Raw genomic sequence first — 16,595 nt, forward strand, 5'->3', positions numbered from 1 at the left:
CGAAGTTTTTCCCGAAGTCGGGCCTGGCGCCTCAAGACGCTTTAAATATGTTTAAGCAGCGCCAAAGCTGCTCGGTAAGCAAAAGTGGGGCCGGCGCAAGCCCCGCTTCGAGCCTTATCCGGCGGCTCGTTATTATCCAGAAGGACGACCAACCAGAACCGAGGAATTGCTGAGCTTTGTTGCGGGTAGCAGCTAAAGGCCGGGACTCTTCAGCGTGTAATTCAGTCGTTATATCCATCTTGAGTTGGAGCTGACCTGTGTAACAAAGTTCATTTCCACGTTATTCTAAAGCAGACGGCTCCGCGGCAGATAAATACCTAGCACGTGACAATAACAGCGCTAATGGAAACTTTGCGGCTAAATAGCTCATAGCACGTGCCACTTACAAAGAGAGCTCCTGGAAAGGATATCGAAGTAATAGTTGTTGAAAAAGGCCATGCGAGAGGCGGAATCTATTTTTTTTTTCTCTTTCTTGTCGTCCAAAAAGAGCATTCTAGATAGTAGAAAAAGGCTTATTTGATATTCTTCAGAAACACGATTAACTTTGATACGGGAAGGCGTGACTCCGAAATTCTAGCTCGTCACGCCCTATGAAGCAGCGGCTGGCATCGGTATCGCACCGCCCGGCGAATCTGGGAGCCTTGCAGTAAGGACATCGACACCATCCTCTGTCACTAGAAGCGTATGCTCAAACTGAGCTGATCTCTTCCCGTCTATGGTAACACTTGTCCAGTTGTCGGGCCATGTTTTGTCTCGATAACTTCCGAGATTGATCATGGGTTCAATAGTGAAGCACATCCCTGCTTTGGCTGACCCCACAGTTTTGCTTTTAGCGTAATGCGGGATGCTTGGGGTAGTGTGGAATAGCTGGTTTATTCCGTGGCCACAATAGCTCCTGACAACGCTGCAATCCCGGCTCTTGGCGTGCTTCTCGATCACATTCCCAAATTCTCGGAATAGGGTTCCTGGTTTAACAATTTCAATCGCTTTGTCCAAACATTCCCTTGAAGTTTCTACAACTCGAACCGCATCAGGGTCTGCCTTGGCTTTGTCGCCGACATAATATGTTTCATTGAGATCGCCGTGGAATCCGCCATGGTAAAGCGAGATATCGATATTTAGAATATCACCGTCTTCTAGGGGTCGTTGGTCGGGGATACCGTGACAGATAACTTCGTTCACAGAGGTGCAGACGGATTTGGGAAAGTTCACATAGTTTAGTGGTGATGGATAAGCCTGGAAGACAGTCAGACAGCCGGTATATCGAAACGAGAAAGACTCTGTATCACTTACCTCTCTTTCTAGACAAGCTTGATGCACAACTTTATCAATGTGGTCAGTGGTGACACCTGGTCGAATTTCTCGAGCGGCAATATCCAGCACCTCTCTTGATAACCGGCACACCTTCCTCATCCCCTCTATTTCTTTTTCGTTGAGTATTTTGATGTTGTGTCTCCCGAATATTTTTTGTTCTGAGCGTGGAACTCCATCTGCTGCATAATCGGGGTGCTGGATCGAGCTAGGGACAGGGTTCTTGGGAGAAAGGGGATACACAGGTCGTAGACTACCCGTAAAAGGGAATGTTGGGAACGGGTTGAACGTTTCTGAAAAATGACCGTTAGACCAGACTAAGTCCTGATGACAATATCAATCACATAATCAAAATATTTCCTCACCCTTGGACTTGTGGATCGCCTTGTGCTCACCCTGTACGTTAAAGGTCAGCAACACCCGAGTTTAGAGGAGCCGGTCTCAGCACCTTGTGAGACAGTACGGAAGCGTACCCAGCTACGCTTAAAGCAGTCCTGGGAGCAGAAGTAGCTTTCAATCCCAATTTTAAGACACGCTGGACATCGTAGACTTCCTGCTGCCTGACTGCAATCCACCCCGCTACAATGTTTGTTGTCTGGAGCGCTCATATCTGCTGTCTAACAAATGGAACACAGATTTGGAATACAGCTCCTATCTGCGACTAAAGGCCAGGTTCGAAGAGAAAAGCCTATTAGTGCTTCTTTCCTAGAGGAAGTGATCCCGTCGTGGTAAAGCAGCTGGTCGTTCGGTTGTCCAATTCTCCGCGATCAAGATCTGCAGCTTTTTTCTTCGCTTCCTGGTTACTAAGCGACGACGCTTAAAATAGTTAGCCGCGCGATAATTATTACTCCTTTCGGACAGTTAACTTCAACGCCTCGCCTTGTGCAAAATACGGAATAATATACTCCTTAAACTCCTCAAGGACAGCAAGCACAGATAACTTTCATGCAGGTGATAAGCGTGGATGGATTGCGTTGCGCCGCGCTTCAACTAGGAATTCATAGGCTCGCTGCTCCGTATTTAAAGTAGGTCAAACCTGTCCCTCGTTGATACTTTCCGACTCGATGTGACCAAACTCCCCGTCATAATAAAAGGCAACACTGGACACACTTGTAATGTCAAGTTCTTCAAGGCCGAGCATGTCGCTGACACTCTGCAAATCCAGTTTTGTCTCCATGCAAGTGAGAAACTCGTGAAAGAAGACGGCTCCTTGGGACAACTGCGTGGCGTTTCTTACATAACCGAATTCCACGTCGTTGATTCGCAAGAGCCATCCCGGCCCAGGGGTTGCGCCCTGTTCCGCCCGCCTGCCGTCCAGCCACATACATTTTTCGGGACTCATCAGCAAATTTCTTTCAACGCCTTGGATCTTCACAGCGCGTGCCTGGCTAACAAGAGAGGTGCCAGTGGTGTTACATACAGTCCCGACCAAGGTTTCTCAGAGTTCTGTCGCAGAGCGATACAACCAAGTTCTGTGTCACATCAACCACAGCAAAGAAAAATATTCCGTGGTCTCAAGGGGTCGATGTCCGTTCATAAACGAAGCCAATGGAATTACTAATATTGCCCCAGATGTTTGTTATTTAACTACGGAGCAATGGATATTTAGCCCCGTAGACAAGACGCCTTCTGGAGCAAATCCCCCAACTTTGCCAACACGACTCTCATTTTCGGCGACATACGTCAAAAACGACGGCTGTCAAACATGCAGAAGGTGGTGATTGTAGGGGCCGGTCCCGTCGGCTCGCTGGCGGCTCTCTACGCTGCTATGAGAGGCGATAGTGTCGAACTCTACGAGCTTAGAGGAGGTACGTGTTATTAAGCTGCCATTGTTTCTTTCATCGAATGAAGTGTATTTTCTACAGCGGGAGGAAGTCATGTCGATCTATTCAATGGGAGAGGGCTTGTCGCTGGATCTAGTGAATATGTTGCCTTGTTTTTTAATCCCGCAGCGCCCCCATACCTTTTTTAACAATGTTCATATTATATTGCCTTTGGCAGTTGACTTACAGTATGGTTAGATCCGCGCGATGAAGCCACTGTTCCGTTAAATTTCACAAAGTCTATCAACCTTGCTATATCCGAGCGTGGATTGAATGCGATGAGATCCGCCAACCGGCCCGGATTTGTCGAAACCGTCTTGAGCGAAGCAATTCCAATGACAGGTCGCATGATTCATGGACGTAGCTCCACAGGCACTCTATGGGAGGCTTCTCAGGACTACGACGTCCATGGAAGAGTTAGTTGTTACTACCTACTCTGTTTGCCATGAATTGCAGGCTTATATTTTCCCATCTAGTATATAAACTCAATTGACCGGGGAAAACTCAACACAACTCTCCTGGATGAGCTGGAGAAAGAGCCAAACGTCAAGTTATTCTTTAATCACAAACTTACAGGCGCTGATTTCAAAAATAAAAAAGCTTGGTTTGAGCGAAAGAACCCCGGAGATACCCCCGGATTTAGATCTACATCCAACGGTGATGACAAGTCCATTAACCTCACCCGTGCTCCGGAGCTGGAGGTGCCATTTGATTTCCTGATAGGCGCTGATGGGGCTCACTCCGCGACAAGATATCACCTCATGAAATATACCCGCATGGACTATCGACAAGAATATATCGACTGTTTATGGTGCGAATTCTCGATTGCACCCTCCAACGATAACGACTTTCAAATTTCTCCACACCACCTGCATATCTGGCCTGGTGGTGACTTTATGTTTATCGCGCTTCCGTCTCCTGATAAAACATTTGTTTGCACCCTATTCGCTCCTGCCGAGCACTTTGCAACTCTAGAAAGTGATCCAAAAATCCTCCTCAAGTTCTTCCAGACCCATTTCCCTGGCGTCTCTCCTGGGTTGATTCCGCCTGAAGATCTTATCAAGCAGTTTAGCACAAATCCTCACCTCCCATTGATCAGTCTCAAATCTTCTCCTCATCATTATGGCTCCAGTGCTGTCATACTTGGCGATGCCGCCCACGCCGTGGTCCCATTCTACGGACAGGGGCTTAATGCAGGTCTTGAGGACGTTAGGGTACTTTTTGAATATCTAGATAAACAGGGTGTATATTCTGCGTCTAGTGCAGATAATAGCCCACAAATCGCATCGCTTCGTGCAAAAGCGCTCGATGCCTACTCCCGCCAGCGCATTCCTGACGCCCATGCCATCAACCATCTTTCCAGGGAAAATTTCATTGAAATGAGAGCAGGTGTGAAATCACCAGTGTACCGGATGAGAAAAGCTCTTGAGGAGGCGCTTTACAAGTACTTTCCTGGGCTTGGTTGGTCTACACAATATGCTCGTGTTAGTTTCAGCAACGACCGCTACTCGGAGGTAGTAAAGGCCACGAAAAGACAAACAAATGTCCTCAGCAAAGCTATGCTTACAACTTTTGTTTCTTTGGTTGGCTTCTCCACCATCGGCTTATGGAAATGGCCATGGTCTAGAGATATTATTACTAGAATGTTACATGCTTCAACTCGAATTGCTAAAGGGATAGAGAAATCCTTGGCCTAAAGAAGAGCAATGTGCGAGGCGTTCTTGCTAAATTTTTTGGTGCTCGCGTTCTCGGTGTGATCTTTTTGTCATGACCACTTTCTCCTGTGCTTTAATGTAGAAATAGATAGAAGAGCATTATTGTATCAACATACTTTAATCCGCAACAGAACCAATCTCGAAAAATAACAACATACTCCGTCGCTCATGACCATATGCCATTGGGCCACGTATTCAACGGATAGCCAAATCATCACAGAAAAAGGATGCATATTCCCAAGATTGCGCTATAATAGGAAAAGAGCAAACTCGATGCTAATGGTAATCAATGTGAAACGTAATCCGTGTTTAAGGAACGCTGTGAACGCCATTTGCTGTTCAGTAAAATATCTAGAGCCAGAGGCATTCATGCCAGGCAACAAAAATGTCAATCAAAAGTCATTATTTAGGGAAAGAGCAGGTGGAGGGGGGAAACACAGGCTTTGGTATATATATGCACAAATAATGGTTCGTTCCCGATTAATCCCTGAAATAACAATAAGTGATAGAGAATGATGCAAGAGGGACAGGAGGAAGGGACAGGAATACCCAGGTTTCAGGTGGGTCATTGGATAATCCCAAAAATCGAATTCCAGGAAGACAACGGCAGGACGTCCATTTCCGGCTCCCTGATGGTATGAAATAACTCAAACTCCATATGTGGTGAAATTTCCCGTCGATTCAACAGCGTGGGTAAAGGAAAAGTGGAAAAAAAAAAAAAGAATGTTGGATGGGGCGGGAACATTTTGCCATAAAATGGGCAATATATGGCTTTCATGAAAGCTATACTTCATGGAAATGAGGAATAAGTGGGTAAAGTCATAAGGAGTTGGGAAAAGTGACTATTCATGTTCGTATAATATACGATCAGCCGCATGCCCAATTAAAAGAAACTAGGAGTATGATTCCGTCGCTCATGAATTTGCCTTTCTGTTCGGGAATACAAGAAATCAAAATATTCCATCGCAGGGGCGTCTTTAAGTATTTTAGCGACCTGTGTTCCGGCAGATATAAGTTGCAAGATGTTTCGATCATCTCTCAATGGGCGCGACTGGTTCTTTGCTGTGTGGCGCATCTCCAGGGAGTTCTCGAGCACAGTGATGAACTGTTTTATTTGGCCATCATATAAAACGCGCGCAGGGATGCGGCGCTTAGTTGCAAGCCTCCTAAGTAAGTGGACCCATTCAGTCCATTCACGGTCCTCTGGGGCTCTTACTTCTGATTTCTCAGGCTCCAGTGGGATTGGGAACTGGTATTTGGCCACAAAGTCAAAAGCGCACCGGGATAAGCGGTCGTTGATATCACACAAAATTTTCACTTGTTCCTGTACATTCAATGAGGTGGGCAGATGTGGCAGGTCCTTCTCCGGAATTTCAGTAGCTGCTGGGCCTGGGCTAGGCATCCTGAGCAGTTGTGTTGGTCCGTCAAACTCATCCCTGTTCCCGGGCTTTCGCCTCAAGTGGAATCTCGGGATGGAGTCCACATGTTCCTGGTTATTCATCTTCTTCATACGCCCCATAGAATGATCAGACTCCAAAGAAAGGGGCATTCCAGGATCAGATAGCCTGGAATTGTGATAAGACATGAACGGATCTTTCGAACCGTTACTAGAGTTTTGTCGCGGTAATTCGCCAATTGGTTCCAGGGCTATAGGGGGGTGGATGGTGGAGTATCGATCGTACGTCGTAGGTGGAGTGGTAACCATACCTCGACCTGTGAACACATCGAGCGGCCTACCAGGCCCGGGCTGCTGTCTTTCTGGGGAAGACATTTCTCCGTGGTCTCGGGGCGAAATATCCCAAGGTGGTGAAATTCTAGCTCCATTAATAATCCGATGTTTAGCTACACTCATCGTACGATACCGGATGATATAAAATGTTCTCTTGGTCCGTACCTTGCGTTTCGTATCTCTGGTGGCCATGGTAGGTCTGAGTAACAAGGAATTTCGCGCTCTCTGTTTAACAAACTGGGACTGTTCGAATTGAATAAGTCTTTGATTCCGCTAAGCTTGATGCCAGGCTCCAGTGGGGAGATTCAGGACTAACCTGCGAAAAGGAAATGTGGCCGCATTGTTCCTTGGGGGATAGAACATTGAATCATTCTCCCGAAGGCTACCTGGGGATAGAGGAATGCTTCCTGGGTATGCCATTCTCTGAGGAAACACAAGCAACGTTATCAAGCCAAACCCAGCGAGCCATGCAAGGGCTATAAAAAGGAATGGGAATTAATTCTATATAGATTGTCGAACGCCTGCACCGAGCCAAAGAAAAGGAAAGGAAAAAAGGAAACACAGGAGACAAAGGCTTGAATCTAGATAGTCTTGATGTTCACACCGCTAATTCGCGGAGTTGGGCCAGGAAGAGGCGCAACAAGCCATCGGGGGTAAGTAAGGCAGCGGATAAAAGTAATCAATGTCTTTCTTTTCCAAGGAGATGACGGGTAAAGATCGTTGGTTAATAATGTTTTCCTGCGGCTTGGGTGGCCGGCTGGGTGGGAAACAGAGCTACGAGCAGTATAGCTTAGAAGGCGAGCAAACGGCTCCACGTACACGTCTGTCGTCTCACTATTTTTCTTTTCATGGGCATTATATGAACCTATAAATCCCGGAATAGGGCCTTGCAGTTGACACGACCCAAACTCAAAAAATGGCGCCCCGCACCACGAGAATGCGCCATCTGGTCTTCAGTAAGCCGATGACTGAATTTCGATCGAAGAGGCAGATGCAAATTAACAAGGAAACAAGCATCACATGGTCAAATGGGAGCCAGAGGGAGCAATTTTTGGGCATCAAAGAGTGTGGGCGGAGAGGGTCGGCCGCTTTGAACAGCCAATACCGTGTTCAACAAAACCGTTTCTCTCTTCGCTGTATTCTGGGCCTATGGACCGGGAGATGGAAGCTCCTAGTGGTCGCCGTGAAAATAGCTTGTTAAATGCGGGCGTCTGTCCGTCTCGTTGAGCTGTCCCTTGCTATGTAGGTTTAAACCCCTTGGAGACAAGAAGTCAACATGGAGAAAGGCAAGGGAAGGCCATGAAACCGTTGGCTGCCGGACGAATCCCATCTGCACGCAAGCCAGGTTGCACATCGTCAATGAATGCAGTGAAGCATTGAACAAGGCAGGCCCACAGCCTATAGAGATTGGGCACTTTCTCGGTCCGTCACCACTATGGGGTTAGGGAGATAGGCAATGGACCGCCAATTTTAGATCAGAACGGCAATGCAACCCCTGGATCTGCGAGGGTGGTGCTAAGCGGTGCAAAGAATTAGTATACTGTTCATCGGGGGGGAGTTGGGCATTGACGCACATCCACATCACTCGCGTTGCGTTGCGGCCCAATGTTTTTTTCCCTTGCCGGCACAGAGCCAACTTCTGCATGGTCCCGTTCAAGCGATATGCTTGCTCTGTTGGCGTTCTGCTAGTGGCCTGTCAGCAAAAAAAGACGAAATCTGGCCTGAACAACTGCAGTTGGTGCGAGCGAATTGGTCCAACGACGTTGTGCAGTTTGACTCGTATCACAATCCCGCATGACTGTGGGGTGATTACTTCAGGCGGCTAGTTTCCCTCAAGGCAGCTTGGGTACAAGAGAGTCATGATGCTGAGCTCTGTTTTGGATTTATGACGATAGAATAATATGTTTTCTAAGGCTGAATTCTTCCATACAATAGTCCTCCCGTCGCCATGGTCAGCCAGGTTTGTGATCCAGCCGTGGATATAATTAATCGTGATAATATAGGCCCGGATGAACTAGGATTCCAGGCTCCAAATGACCCAAGGTACATCGAGAAGGACCTGCAGGCTATGAAGGTGGCTGGTAATGAATTGGCCGGCTATTTACGTAGACATTTCACAAATGACCTGCTGTCGACTCTTGTTGGTTGGCTGGGCGTTTTATGCTAGGACTGAGCCTTTCGGCGTGTATACTTTGTGTGTCTGTGTCTCGTCCTATACAGGGTCCCCAGCGCCTTGCAAATAAGAATTCTGTCGAATATCTCCTTTACCCTGTCTACCAGGACATACGCTGCCATCTCTGGTCAAGAATGCGTCTCTTCAGGGCATCTTCAGACCTCGGCCGACAACTAGCTACCTTGTTCTCCAGCCCAACAAGAGCAGGACCTGCAGCTTTCAGAGCCTGATTCTTCTCAGTGGCCACTTTGTCGGAGCTCCTAGGATAGCCTTCTCCGTTGATCAGCTTTGCCGGGGGAGGGGTGCAAGTTGGATTGCATTCCCTGCTCGGTACTCTGCCTGCACATATATATCAATCCTTCCTGCAGGCTGTCCTGCTATCGCCTCACTCTGAGCTGCAGGTCACAGCCATTCTGTTTGATGTCGGTTTGAATTCCAGCGCCAGGGCTCAGCCCGCCCTGCCCTGTCCGTGGGAGGAGACATGAAAGGAGAGCCTGCGGGGACCCGACAGCTTTCGGCTTTTGTAACCATTTATTTAACACCAATTTGTCCTTTTTTGCCATTCACTGAGACGACGCTGAGAGGGATGTCCTCTTTCAAACCTGACGTTCAGCCAGTCCGTCGTGATGATTCCTGGGCCCCTCAATGGTCACGTGGGAAACCTGCGACGACGAAGAAACGACAACAGCCAGTTTCACGCCTGGATCAGATCTATTGCCACGTTGGTTACCATTTGATTGCGGTCTGTAGGGCAAATTTGTGCTTGGAGACTTACTTAACTGTACAGATGAAGCCCTTGCAAGAGAGCCACGGTAGTTAAGTAGGTAAGCCACACTGGTGCCGAGAAGCCCAAAAGCACAATCCCAAATGGCAAGGAGGATATTAGGTACGGTATGGCCTGGAGATCAAAAGGACTATTGGTGTCGAAATGAGATCTGCTTAATGCACGGGAACAAATCTATGAAATTCAGCCCGCTGTCGTCTACGTTAACTCGGGTGAAAACGTGAAAACTTCCGAACAACGATCTCTCCCCAGAATCGTCGATATAATCTCTCATCCCGTCGATTCTAGACCTGCCTATAACGAGTTTGACAAAACAAGTCAGAGATGCAAGCAACACTGGGAGGGGGAACGGGATGATCTTCGATGTCCTGGAGCGTTGGCGTCGACTGCATAGAATATGAACTCTCTGGCAACGGCGAAGCCCAATAATACCTGGAGAAACAAGTTGATAGCTTAGAAATCCGCTTGCTCAGGCGGTATTTCAACCTGTCAGGTTGTCTCTCCACCAAAGAACCAGCCTTGAAGTTCCGGGTTGTAAGCTGTCGTTTGGAGGAATGTTACTGTCTAGAACTGTAGTATCTTGATACCAGGTTGTGCCTGGAAGATAGTTTCAGTGACTGCTAGCAAGAGCCCCTAAGCGATACTAAACCAAACCTGGTATTCAGAAGGTTATACCCACAATATCAACCTTGAGCCCGCCGGGGGAAGGGTAAACTTCCCTCAAAGCTATTAGCTTTCGCCCATAAATGACAGACTCGCTTCTAATACAGTGATAAGAAACAGGAGCAACACGGGAAGAAAAATCACATATTGATACGTTCATTCGTTATTATATATATATTTGGTAGACTATGAATACATGGATATATGTATTAAACGACATATAACAACGCTCCAACGCTCCAAAGCTTCAAAGTTCAAAATTCAAAATTTTTAGACATCATACACCCTAGGGTTCAATGTTCCCAGAGTCTTTTTCCTTATATGTGTCAATCACATTGGTTGCTACCTCTTCGCTGAACACATCTACCTGGGTAGAAGCAAACTTCCGTGCACTAACCCCACGCTCAAATAGGACGTCGAGCTCGGCAAAGGATCGTCCCTGAGGTTCCGGGAGGCGGAAGTAACTGTAGACGACGCAGCAGAAGCAGATGCCTCCCCAGAAGAAACCGGCATAGTTACCCCAGTCCCATGCGCTAGGATTGAGCATGAAAGGAGTCAAAACGTTGCATATAATTGCAACAATGTTGTATAAGTTTCGGCCTAGCACAATGGTCTTGATCTGGAGTCTCCGTGTTGAAAGTTCGGACACAATCGAATAGGTAACCGTGCCAACAGAGAGCTGATAGAACAAAGCCCAAACGATCATCATACTCCCGGTAGCAAGCGATCCCGCGTTCCTGTGTGACTGTGGCACCAGGCCGAGGAATCCCATAACCATCAGCATGGTGCAAAGGCCACATAGACCAGCAAGGTAGAGGGTCCTCCGGCCAATCCCGAAGGACATTAGGCCCCAAGCACCAAAGACTCCAACCATATTAATAGCGTACTGCCCCATAGCAAACGAGTAGGCATGAGATGAGGACAATCCCGCCTGTTCCAGGAAGTACGTCGAATAATTCGAAAAGGAGTTGCCGCTAAGGTTCTGCATAGCCCAGGCCATGCATACGATTTCCGTCCGACGTAGGTCTGTTCCCTTAAAGCAGTCCCAGTAGGTGGCTCCACGTGTAATTTTAGCCTCCAAAGCTGTTGTATGAAGCATCATCGCAATGGTCTCATCGGCGTTGAAATCACTCTCATCACTCCGACTAGTCAGCCGGAGAAGCGAGCGTTTCGCATCTGCAATGCGACCCTTCCTGACTAACCACCATGGTGATTCTGGGGCCATGTAAATTGCAATTGCGAGGGGTAATGGCCACATCCACTGTAGTGCATAGGGTATTCTGAAGGACCATTCATCTTCTCGATCCAACATTGACCGGATTACTCCTATGCCTATGAGCTGCCCAAGTCCCCAGCAGAGATTAACATAGGTTGTCAGGTAACCACGTAGTGCTACGGGGCACACCTCGGAGGCATAGGTGATGGTAAGGGTCTGGAATACACCCCACGGAATGCCACAGAGGATTTCACCTGCAAGAAGAGTTTGTACGTTCTGAGCGGTAAAGAAGAGGGATATAAAGGCAGCCAACCAGGCCAGAGATCCCAGGATTGTCCACCGATAACCAAAGCGTTCCGAGACCCAACCATTCAGGAATAAGCCGAATATCTCACCTACAGCTGCACCATTGCTGAGACCAGCTTGCCACTAAGTAATAATTAGTATACTAGACTCGAATTGTCCGTATCGAAGAAGGTTTCCTAGTAAACATACAGGCGCTGGAACTTGGTAAGTCCCATCTTCTAGCGGTACTCCAAACTTTTGGTTAAATTGCCTAAAAGCATAAAAGTTGCTTATCAAACTGATGTCGTAGCCTTCCATGACAATGCATGTTGAGATCAAGATGCTCCATGCTAGTGCTTTCGGATAGAGCCTTATTCCTTGCAGCAGCGTCATTTTTCGTTCCTTGTCCGTGGCAGCTTTCGCATTCTGAAAGACATCTGCAATCGGCGCATTTTCACCATCACTCTCTCCCACTGACAATCGAGTCGAACCAACATTGATCGCATCGATATCTTTCTTTTCAGACGCCATTTCTACCCCGGGATGGTTTATTCGTTCTCGTCCTACACAGTCTGATAGTGTCACAGATAGGCACGTCAAGTTTTGCTGTTGCTGAGCCGTGCGCGTGTGGATGGGAGAGGGTCAATATTTCGTTCAGGTCGACATTAGAGACATTATCCGGTATGTTGTATGGGTATGGATTGTACGGGGTACTAACTCTGCCGTCCTGGAACCGGCTGCGAAGATTAATCCAGCAACACGCGAGCGCAGGCTTCGTCGACGTCCTCGCCCGGGGTTTTATATAGCGAGAGCCGGAGCTCGCTTTGCGGTGGGGAAGCCTCGGCCGCTCTGGTGGGATACGAGGCCGATAATTAAATCGTCACACTCAACCTGGCTGAACGGACGCAATGGGAGAACATTCTCGAAGCAGCTCTTGTGCTCATCTCCGTTGCATTCGAGAGAATGCATTCAGCTTATCTTGCGCCGAGCTTGGGGTGAGCGAGCTTTCCCCTTTTTTCCTCGCCGGTTCGCGAGCATATTTTTTGCCTTTTAGGGTGGAGGAGAAAAATTAGCCAATCAGGTGCCAGAAAGCTCGATAAAAATGCCATTGGCAGAAGCTGCTAGATACATAAAAACGGGGATACGGAGTAAAAGATGGGCACTTTGGCAGGTAAGAAAAGAAATTCAGGTCAAAGGGAGGTCCCATGACTATATCATAAGATTGCATGGTGTCCTTACCAACTGGGGCTAGATAGAAGAACTATTGACGAGGTTGGGGGACCTAGGAACAGAGAAAATGCGGTCAAGAACAATATTGCATACTCAGTGCATTATCGTAGCTTTCCTTGAAGACAATTCGACATGGCGTAGTCTGAGAGAGAGACACACATAATAATACATTCAACTGAAAGGGCGGATCAAGTGATCTATATACACAATCCATCAACTCCGTTCCCATGCCAGAAAGAAACCATGGCGTATGATACAACCCACCTAAACAGCACGACAGAGAACGAGCCCTCCAATTTTCTTTTCCACGCACTGCCGGGACTCTAGAATCCCACAATCTGTACTCAGGAACAAACACTCACCAGGGTTCCTCAACCCAGCGATGGTGCGACTTTTTGACCCTCTGACAATGTCCCGCAATGCTTCTGTATCCACGTATATCCGCCGAGTAGGCTTGCTGACCATTGATAGTTTGGAGAGAACTGGCTGGCTCTGCCAGTACTTGAGGCCTAGCCATAGTCTTCTTGACGCAATATTGGCTTGGGTCACAGGTTCGATTGGTTCTAATTCGTCATTGACTGCAGGTATATTCAGCAACATGTGCTGTGGTGGTGGTGTTGGTCCTCCTCGAACGACAGATGACAAGAAACCGGCTTCGACAAGGGCATTGGAAAGTGCGAGATGCAGATTCGAATTCGGGATAGACGTTAGAGCCAGTCGAGCCTTGCTGGCATTTGAAAGATGTGAACAGACGTGTGCGAGATTGACGAGCGACATCGTAGCCTGCTCTGAAATGTGTGCCGATATTAAAACAAGTAGGAACCCCTTGTTTCAGTGGCCAGACTCCTCTCCCGGTGTCGTAGAGACAATTGATAGGATGACGGAAATGGAACAGGCAGCTCCAACAACTGTCCTAAAACTTTTTAGAGAGCGACCAGACCAGGTTAGTGTCCTTTACCCTTATGAATAGGAGTCACGTCAAGATACTGACTGTAGATATACAATTGACAAGGGTATCAACAGTTGTCCTGTTCCCGCTGCCGTCGCTGTCCCTCCTGGCTCTTCTTCCTCGTTCTTCAATCTTGAGGTCCGAGAGAGCCCTTCCAGTTTGGGCAAATTTCCAGAGATCTGCGGATAATAATTAATGCGAAAGATTATTAATCAAAGGTTAGTAATATATGACTAATAACTCTGTTAAGCGCCGGGAGCTTAGGTTGCACCTTCTGATTGGTTGGAGATTTGGGCTACACATACTCCGTACAACCGAAGCAAGAAGTTGGAACGATAAGCAGGCAACAAAAAGGAGGAGAAGAAACAGCCAGCAACGAAAAGAAAGACTCTTGCTTTGTGTCTCTTCTCTGGCTTTTACTCCTCCGTTGGCTTGCTGTATAGCCTGGTAGCTGTGCAGTGGAAGGCTTTATTCTCGGCACCAGCCAGCTGTTCAAACTGCTCCGTAGGCATAACTGCCTAAAGGACGGTGCTAAAGATGCCCCCCCTCCCAGGCGAAGAACGGCTCCTGACCGTGTAAGTAATTGACTTAGATAAATTTGAAAGTCTGTACATTGTTGCTGATAGGAATTCCAGGTTCTCGGATGTTCATTATTACTTTACGGCGCCCTCCCCGCAGCCTACACACCACCGATTCGATAAGGGCTCCTATCTCTATATCTATCATAACCCTTCTCAGGGCGGATCCAGAATTGAGATTGCGAACAATCCTGGGACCCGTGAACAGGGTGCCTTCAACGGCTGTAGGTCGTATATTTCATATATATAGATTGGGTTTAGCAGTATTGTTAAGCTCTAACCGTTTGCAGCGTTGTCATCTATCCACCTACGAACTTCTGATACCTTCCCAACTCTCTTTACACTTACGGTGGATGGATGTCGAAACAGTATGGGAGTGTCTCCTACAACTCATGGGAGCACTGAGCATGAGTGGCGCTTAGGATGGATGAATCCAGCGGATAGAAGTATATCATATTTTCGTCTGCATACGCTTGATCTATATTTCTGGACTCTGGACGATGCAAAACAATTCTTGGCTACCGTTAAAAGGCTTTTAGCCCCAAATCAGCTGGAAAATATACAGCAAATCCAACCATCTTCCCAGCAAGCTCCAATGAGTGCTGTGGTGCAAAACCTGGAGAAGGTTGCGATATCAGATCCTGGTTATCAGCAGCAGCAGCAGCATATTAGGCCTGATGTTCATAGTATAAAGAACATCCCGCCACCACCACCTCCGCCTCCACATCCAACCATGCAGCCCACGCCTCCCGTTATTCCCGCAAGTGTCCAAGTTGTGACCCAACCTGTTAGCCCGATAGATGATGCGGCATCTCATGCATCAACTACCCAGGAAAAGAAAGAAGCCCCGGCATCATACGCTCCCCTTGCGTATAATCCTGCTGCCCCACCAGCTCCAGAGCCCATAAAACCTCGCGAGGTGACTCCCCCACCCCCCGATGCTGCCGTGGGTACAGGACTTTCCACCCCCGGCATGGGAATGACTTTCGCACCACCTCCTACTGGAGAAATTGAGAGCCCCCAACCTGTTCAACCTCATGGTGTGGGAAATGTTAGCGGTTCTAACCCGCAGCCTTATACAGTTCCAGGCGTCCAGGGGCCATACTCGCCTGCATCTTCGAGTATTAATCAGCAATCATACACCCCAGGTCACCCCCCACCCGGCGGTATGTCTTTTGGACCTCCACCAACTACTGCCACTATCCCTCCAACAGCTCCTCCAACTACTGCGGCTAGTCATCGCGGAAGCTATGGCTCAACCTTTGCGCCGCCTCCTCAGGACCCTAATGCGCACCTGTATGGCCAGCAGAGTTTTGGCCCGCCACCAGTTAACCAATATACTCAGCCTCTGGCTCAGAACCATGGTCATCTTACTCGACGAGAATCACAGGCTTCCCAGCACTCTGCCGGTGGATATAGCTATAACTATCCCCAACAGCAGCAGCAACCGCAGCAGCAGCAGCCTAGGCCAAAAGACTATTTCATACATCAGCAGGTCTATAATCCATCAGGGTCCGATCAGACTCCCACCACCAACACGAATGAACCTGCCAAGTATAGCAAACTCGGCAACGGTGCAATCCGCATGGAAAAAGGGGTTAACAAACTCTTCAAGAAATTGGAGAACAGGATATAAGTTATGACAACTCGAAGTTTGAGGGGATAGATAGCTTTTTTAACGACACGACAGATGAATTTTTTAACCTCCTACACATGATTATCTACATTTAATGCTGCGTTTATGTTTCATCATTAAGGCCTTCAAGCAAGCGATTTTCTCCAACATTAAACTATATTGTTTGCTAGGAGTTTATAATTAGCATCAGGGAGCAAGTAAAATCACACTTTTCAACATTCACACGGCTCAGCTGACAAGCAACTTACTCTGCCTAGAGAAACATCAAGGCCAGAGTGGCTGATAATATTGTCAGCAGTGGTCCCCTGTAGCGAGGCAATCATAGATGTACCTCAAGCCTTGAGTGATGACGAAACTAGATGGAGCAAGCTGATTCGGTACGAGAAGGGCCTTCAAAGGGCTTCCTGTGGAGGCTGGCGATCCTCGTATTTAGGCAAAGGAGGCAGTGAAGGAATCCTTCGAGAATCTCTCTGCGGCTGAGCCTCGAGCGCCTGATGGCACCC

General features: G+C 47.9%; 7 protein-coding genes across 11 annotated transcripts; 3 read left to right on the forward strand and 4 right to left on the reverse strand.

The window, feature by feature from the left end:
• Positions 1–60: 60 nt before the first annotated feature.
• On the reverse strand, positions 61–2,325 carry TERG_05806 (methionine aminopeptidase, type I). Of its 3 annotated transcripts, XM_003233889.2 has the most exons (4): positions 1,785–2,325; positions 1,677–1,707; positions 1,294–1,604; positions 108–1,236 (listed from the first exon to the last, which is right to left on the reverse strand). In XM_003233889.2, the coding sequence occupies exons 1-4, from the start codon at positions 1,917–1,919 to the stop codon at positions 589–591; spliced, it is 1,125 nt and encodes a 374-aa protein (XP_003233937.1). In that variant the 5' UTR covers positions 1,920–2,325; the 3' UTR covers positions 108–588. The 3 variants fall into 3 exon arrangements, with proteins under 3 accessions (XP_047606691.1, XP_003233937.1, XP_047604483.1); XM_047748500.1 differs by having other exon boundaries at positions 108–1,604; XM_047750029.1 differs by having other exon boundaries at positions 61–1,604; positions 1,677–2,325.
• Positions 2,326–3,895: 1,570 nt separating this feature from the next.
• TERG_05807 (uncharacterized protein) lies at positions 3,896–4,831 on the forward strand (the record flags this gene model as incomplete). The annotated part of the gene is made up of 1 exon (XM_003233890.2): positions 3,896–4,831. The coding sequence occupies one exon, from the start codon at positions 3,896–3,898 to the stop codon at positions 4,829–4,831; it is 936 nt and encodes a 311-aa protein (XP_003233938.2).
• A 901-nt stretch (positions 4,832–5,732) lies between these two features.
• Positions 5,733–7,323, reverse strand: TERG_05808 (uncharacterized protein; the record flags this gene model as incomplete). Of its 2 annotated transcripts, XM_047748501.1 has the most annotated exons (3): positions 6,895–7,323; positions 6,744–6,821; positions 5,733–6,663 (listed from the first exon to the last, which is right to left on the reverse strand). In XM_047748501.1, exons 1-3 carry the CDS (start codon positions 6,996–6,998, stop codon positions 5,733–5,735), a joined length of 1,113 nt encoding a protein of 370 aa, XP_047604484.1. In that variant the 5' UTR covers positions 6,999–7,323. The 2 variants fall into 2 exon arrangements, with proteins under 2 accessions (XP_047604484.1, XP_003233939.1); XM_003233891.2 differs by having other exon boundaries at positions 5,733–6,821.
• A 1,203-nt stretch (positions 7,324–8,526) lies between these two features.
• On the forward strand, positions 8,527–9,145 carry TERG_05809 (uncharacterized protein; the record flags this gene model as incomplete). Its single annotated transcript, XM_003233892.1, has 2 exons — positions 8,527–8,659; positions 8,859–9,145. The coding sequence occupies 2 exons, from the start codon at positions 8,527–8,529 to the stop codon at positions 9,143–9,145; spliced, it is 420 nt and encodes a 139-aa protein (XP_003233940.1).
• Positions 9,146–9,242: 97 nt separating this feature from the next.
• TERG_05810 (uncharacterized protein) lies at positions 9,243–12,509 on the reverse strand. The gene is made up of 2 exons (XM_003233893.2): positions 11,910–12,509; positions 9,243–11,843 (listed from the first exon to the last, which is right to left on the reverse strand). The coding sequence occupies exons 1-2, from the start codon at positions 12,228–12,230 to the stop codon at positions 10,485–10,487; spliced, it is 1,680 nt and encodes a 559-aa protein (XP_003233941.1). The 5' UTR covers positions 12,231–12,509; the 3' UTR covers positions 9,243–10,484.
• Positions 12,510–13,193: 684 nt separating this feature from the next.
• On the reverse strand, positions 13,194–13,706 carry TERG_05811 (uncharacterized protein; the record flags this gene model as incomplete). Its single annotated transcript, XM_047748502.1, has 1 exon — positions 13,194–13,706. The coding sequence occupies one exon, from the start codon at positions 13,704–13,706 to the stop codon at positions 13,194–13,196; it is 513 nt and encodes a 170-aa protein (XP_047604485.1).
• Positions 13,707–14,415: 709 nt separating this feature from the next.
• On the forward strand, positions 14,416–16,092 carry TERG_05812 (uncharacterized protein; the record flags this gene model as incomplete). 2 transcript variants are annotated; one of them, XM_003233895.1, is made up of 3 exons in its annotated part: positions 14,416–14,453; positions 14,514–14,680; positions 14,747–16,092. In XM_003233895.1, the coding sequence occupies 3 exons, from the start codon at positions 14,416–14,418 to the stop codon at positions 16,090–16,092; spliced, it is 1,551 nt and encodes a 516-aa protein (XP_003233943.1). The 2 variants fall into 2 exon arrangements, with proteins under 2 accessions (XP_003233943.1, XP_047606692.1); XM_047750030.1 differs by lacking the exons at positions 14,416–14,453; positions 14,514–14,680 and having other exon boundaries at positions 14,827–16,092.
• Between the last annotated feature and the right edge of the window lie 503 nt (positions 16,093–16,595).

The sequence above is a fragment of the Trichophyton rubrum genome, assembly GCF_000151425.1.
Source record: "Trichophyton rubrum CBS 118892 genomic scaffold supercont2.6, whole genome shotgun sequence".
Taxonomy (NCBI): domain Eukaryota; kingdom Fungi; phylum Ascomycota; class Eurotiomycetes; order Onygenales; family Arthrodermataceae; genus Trichophyton; species Trichophyton rubrum.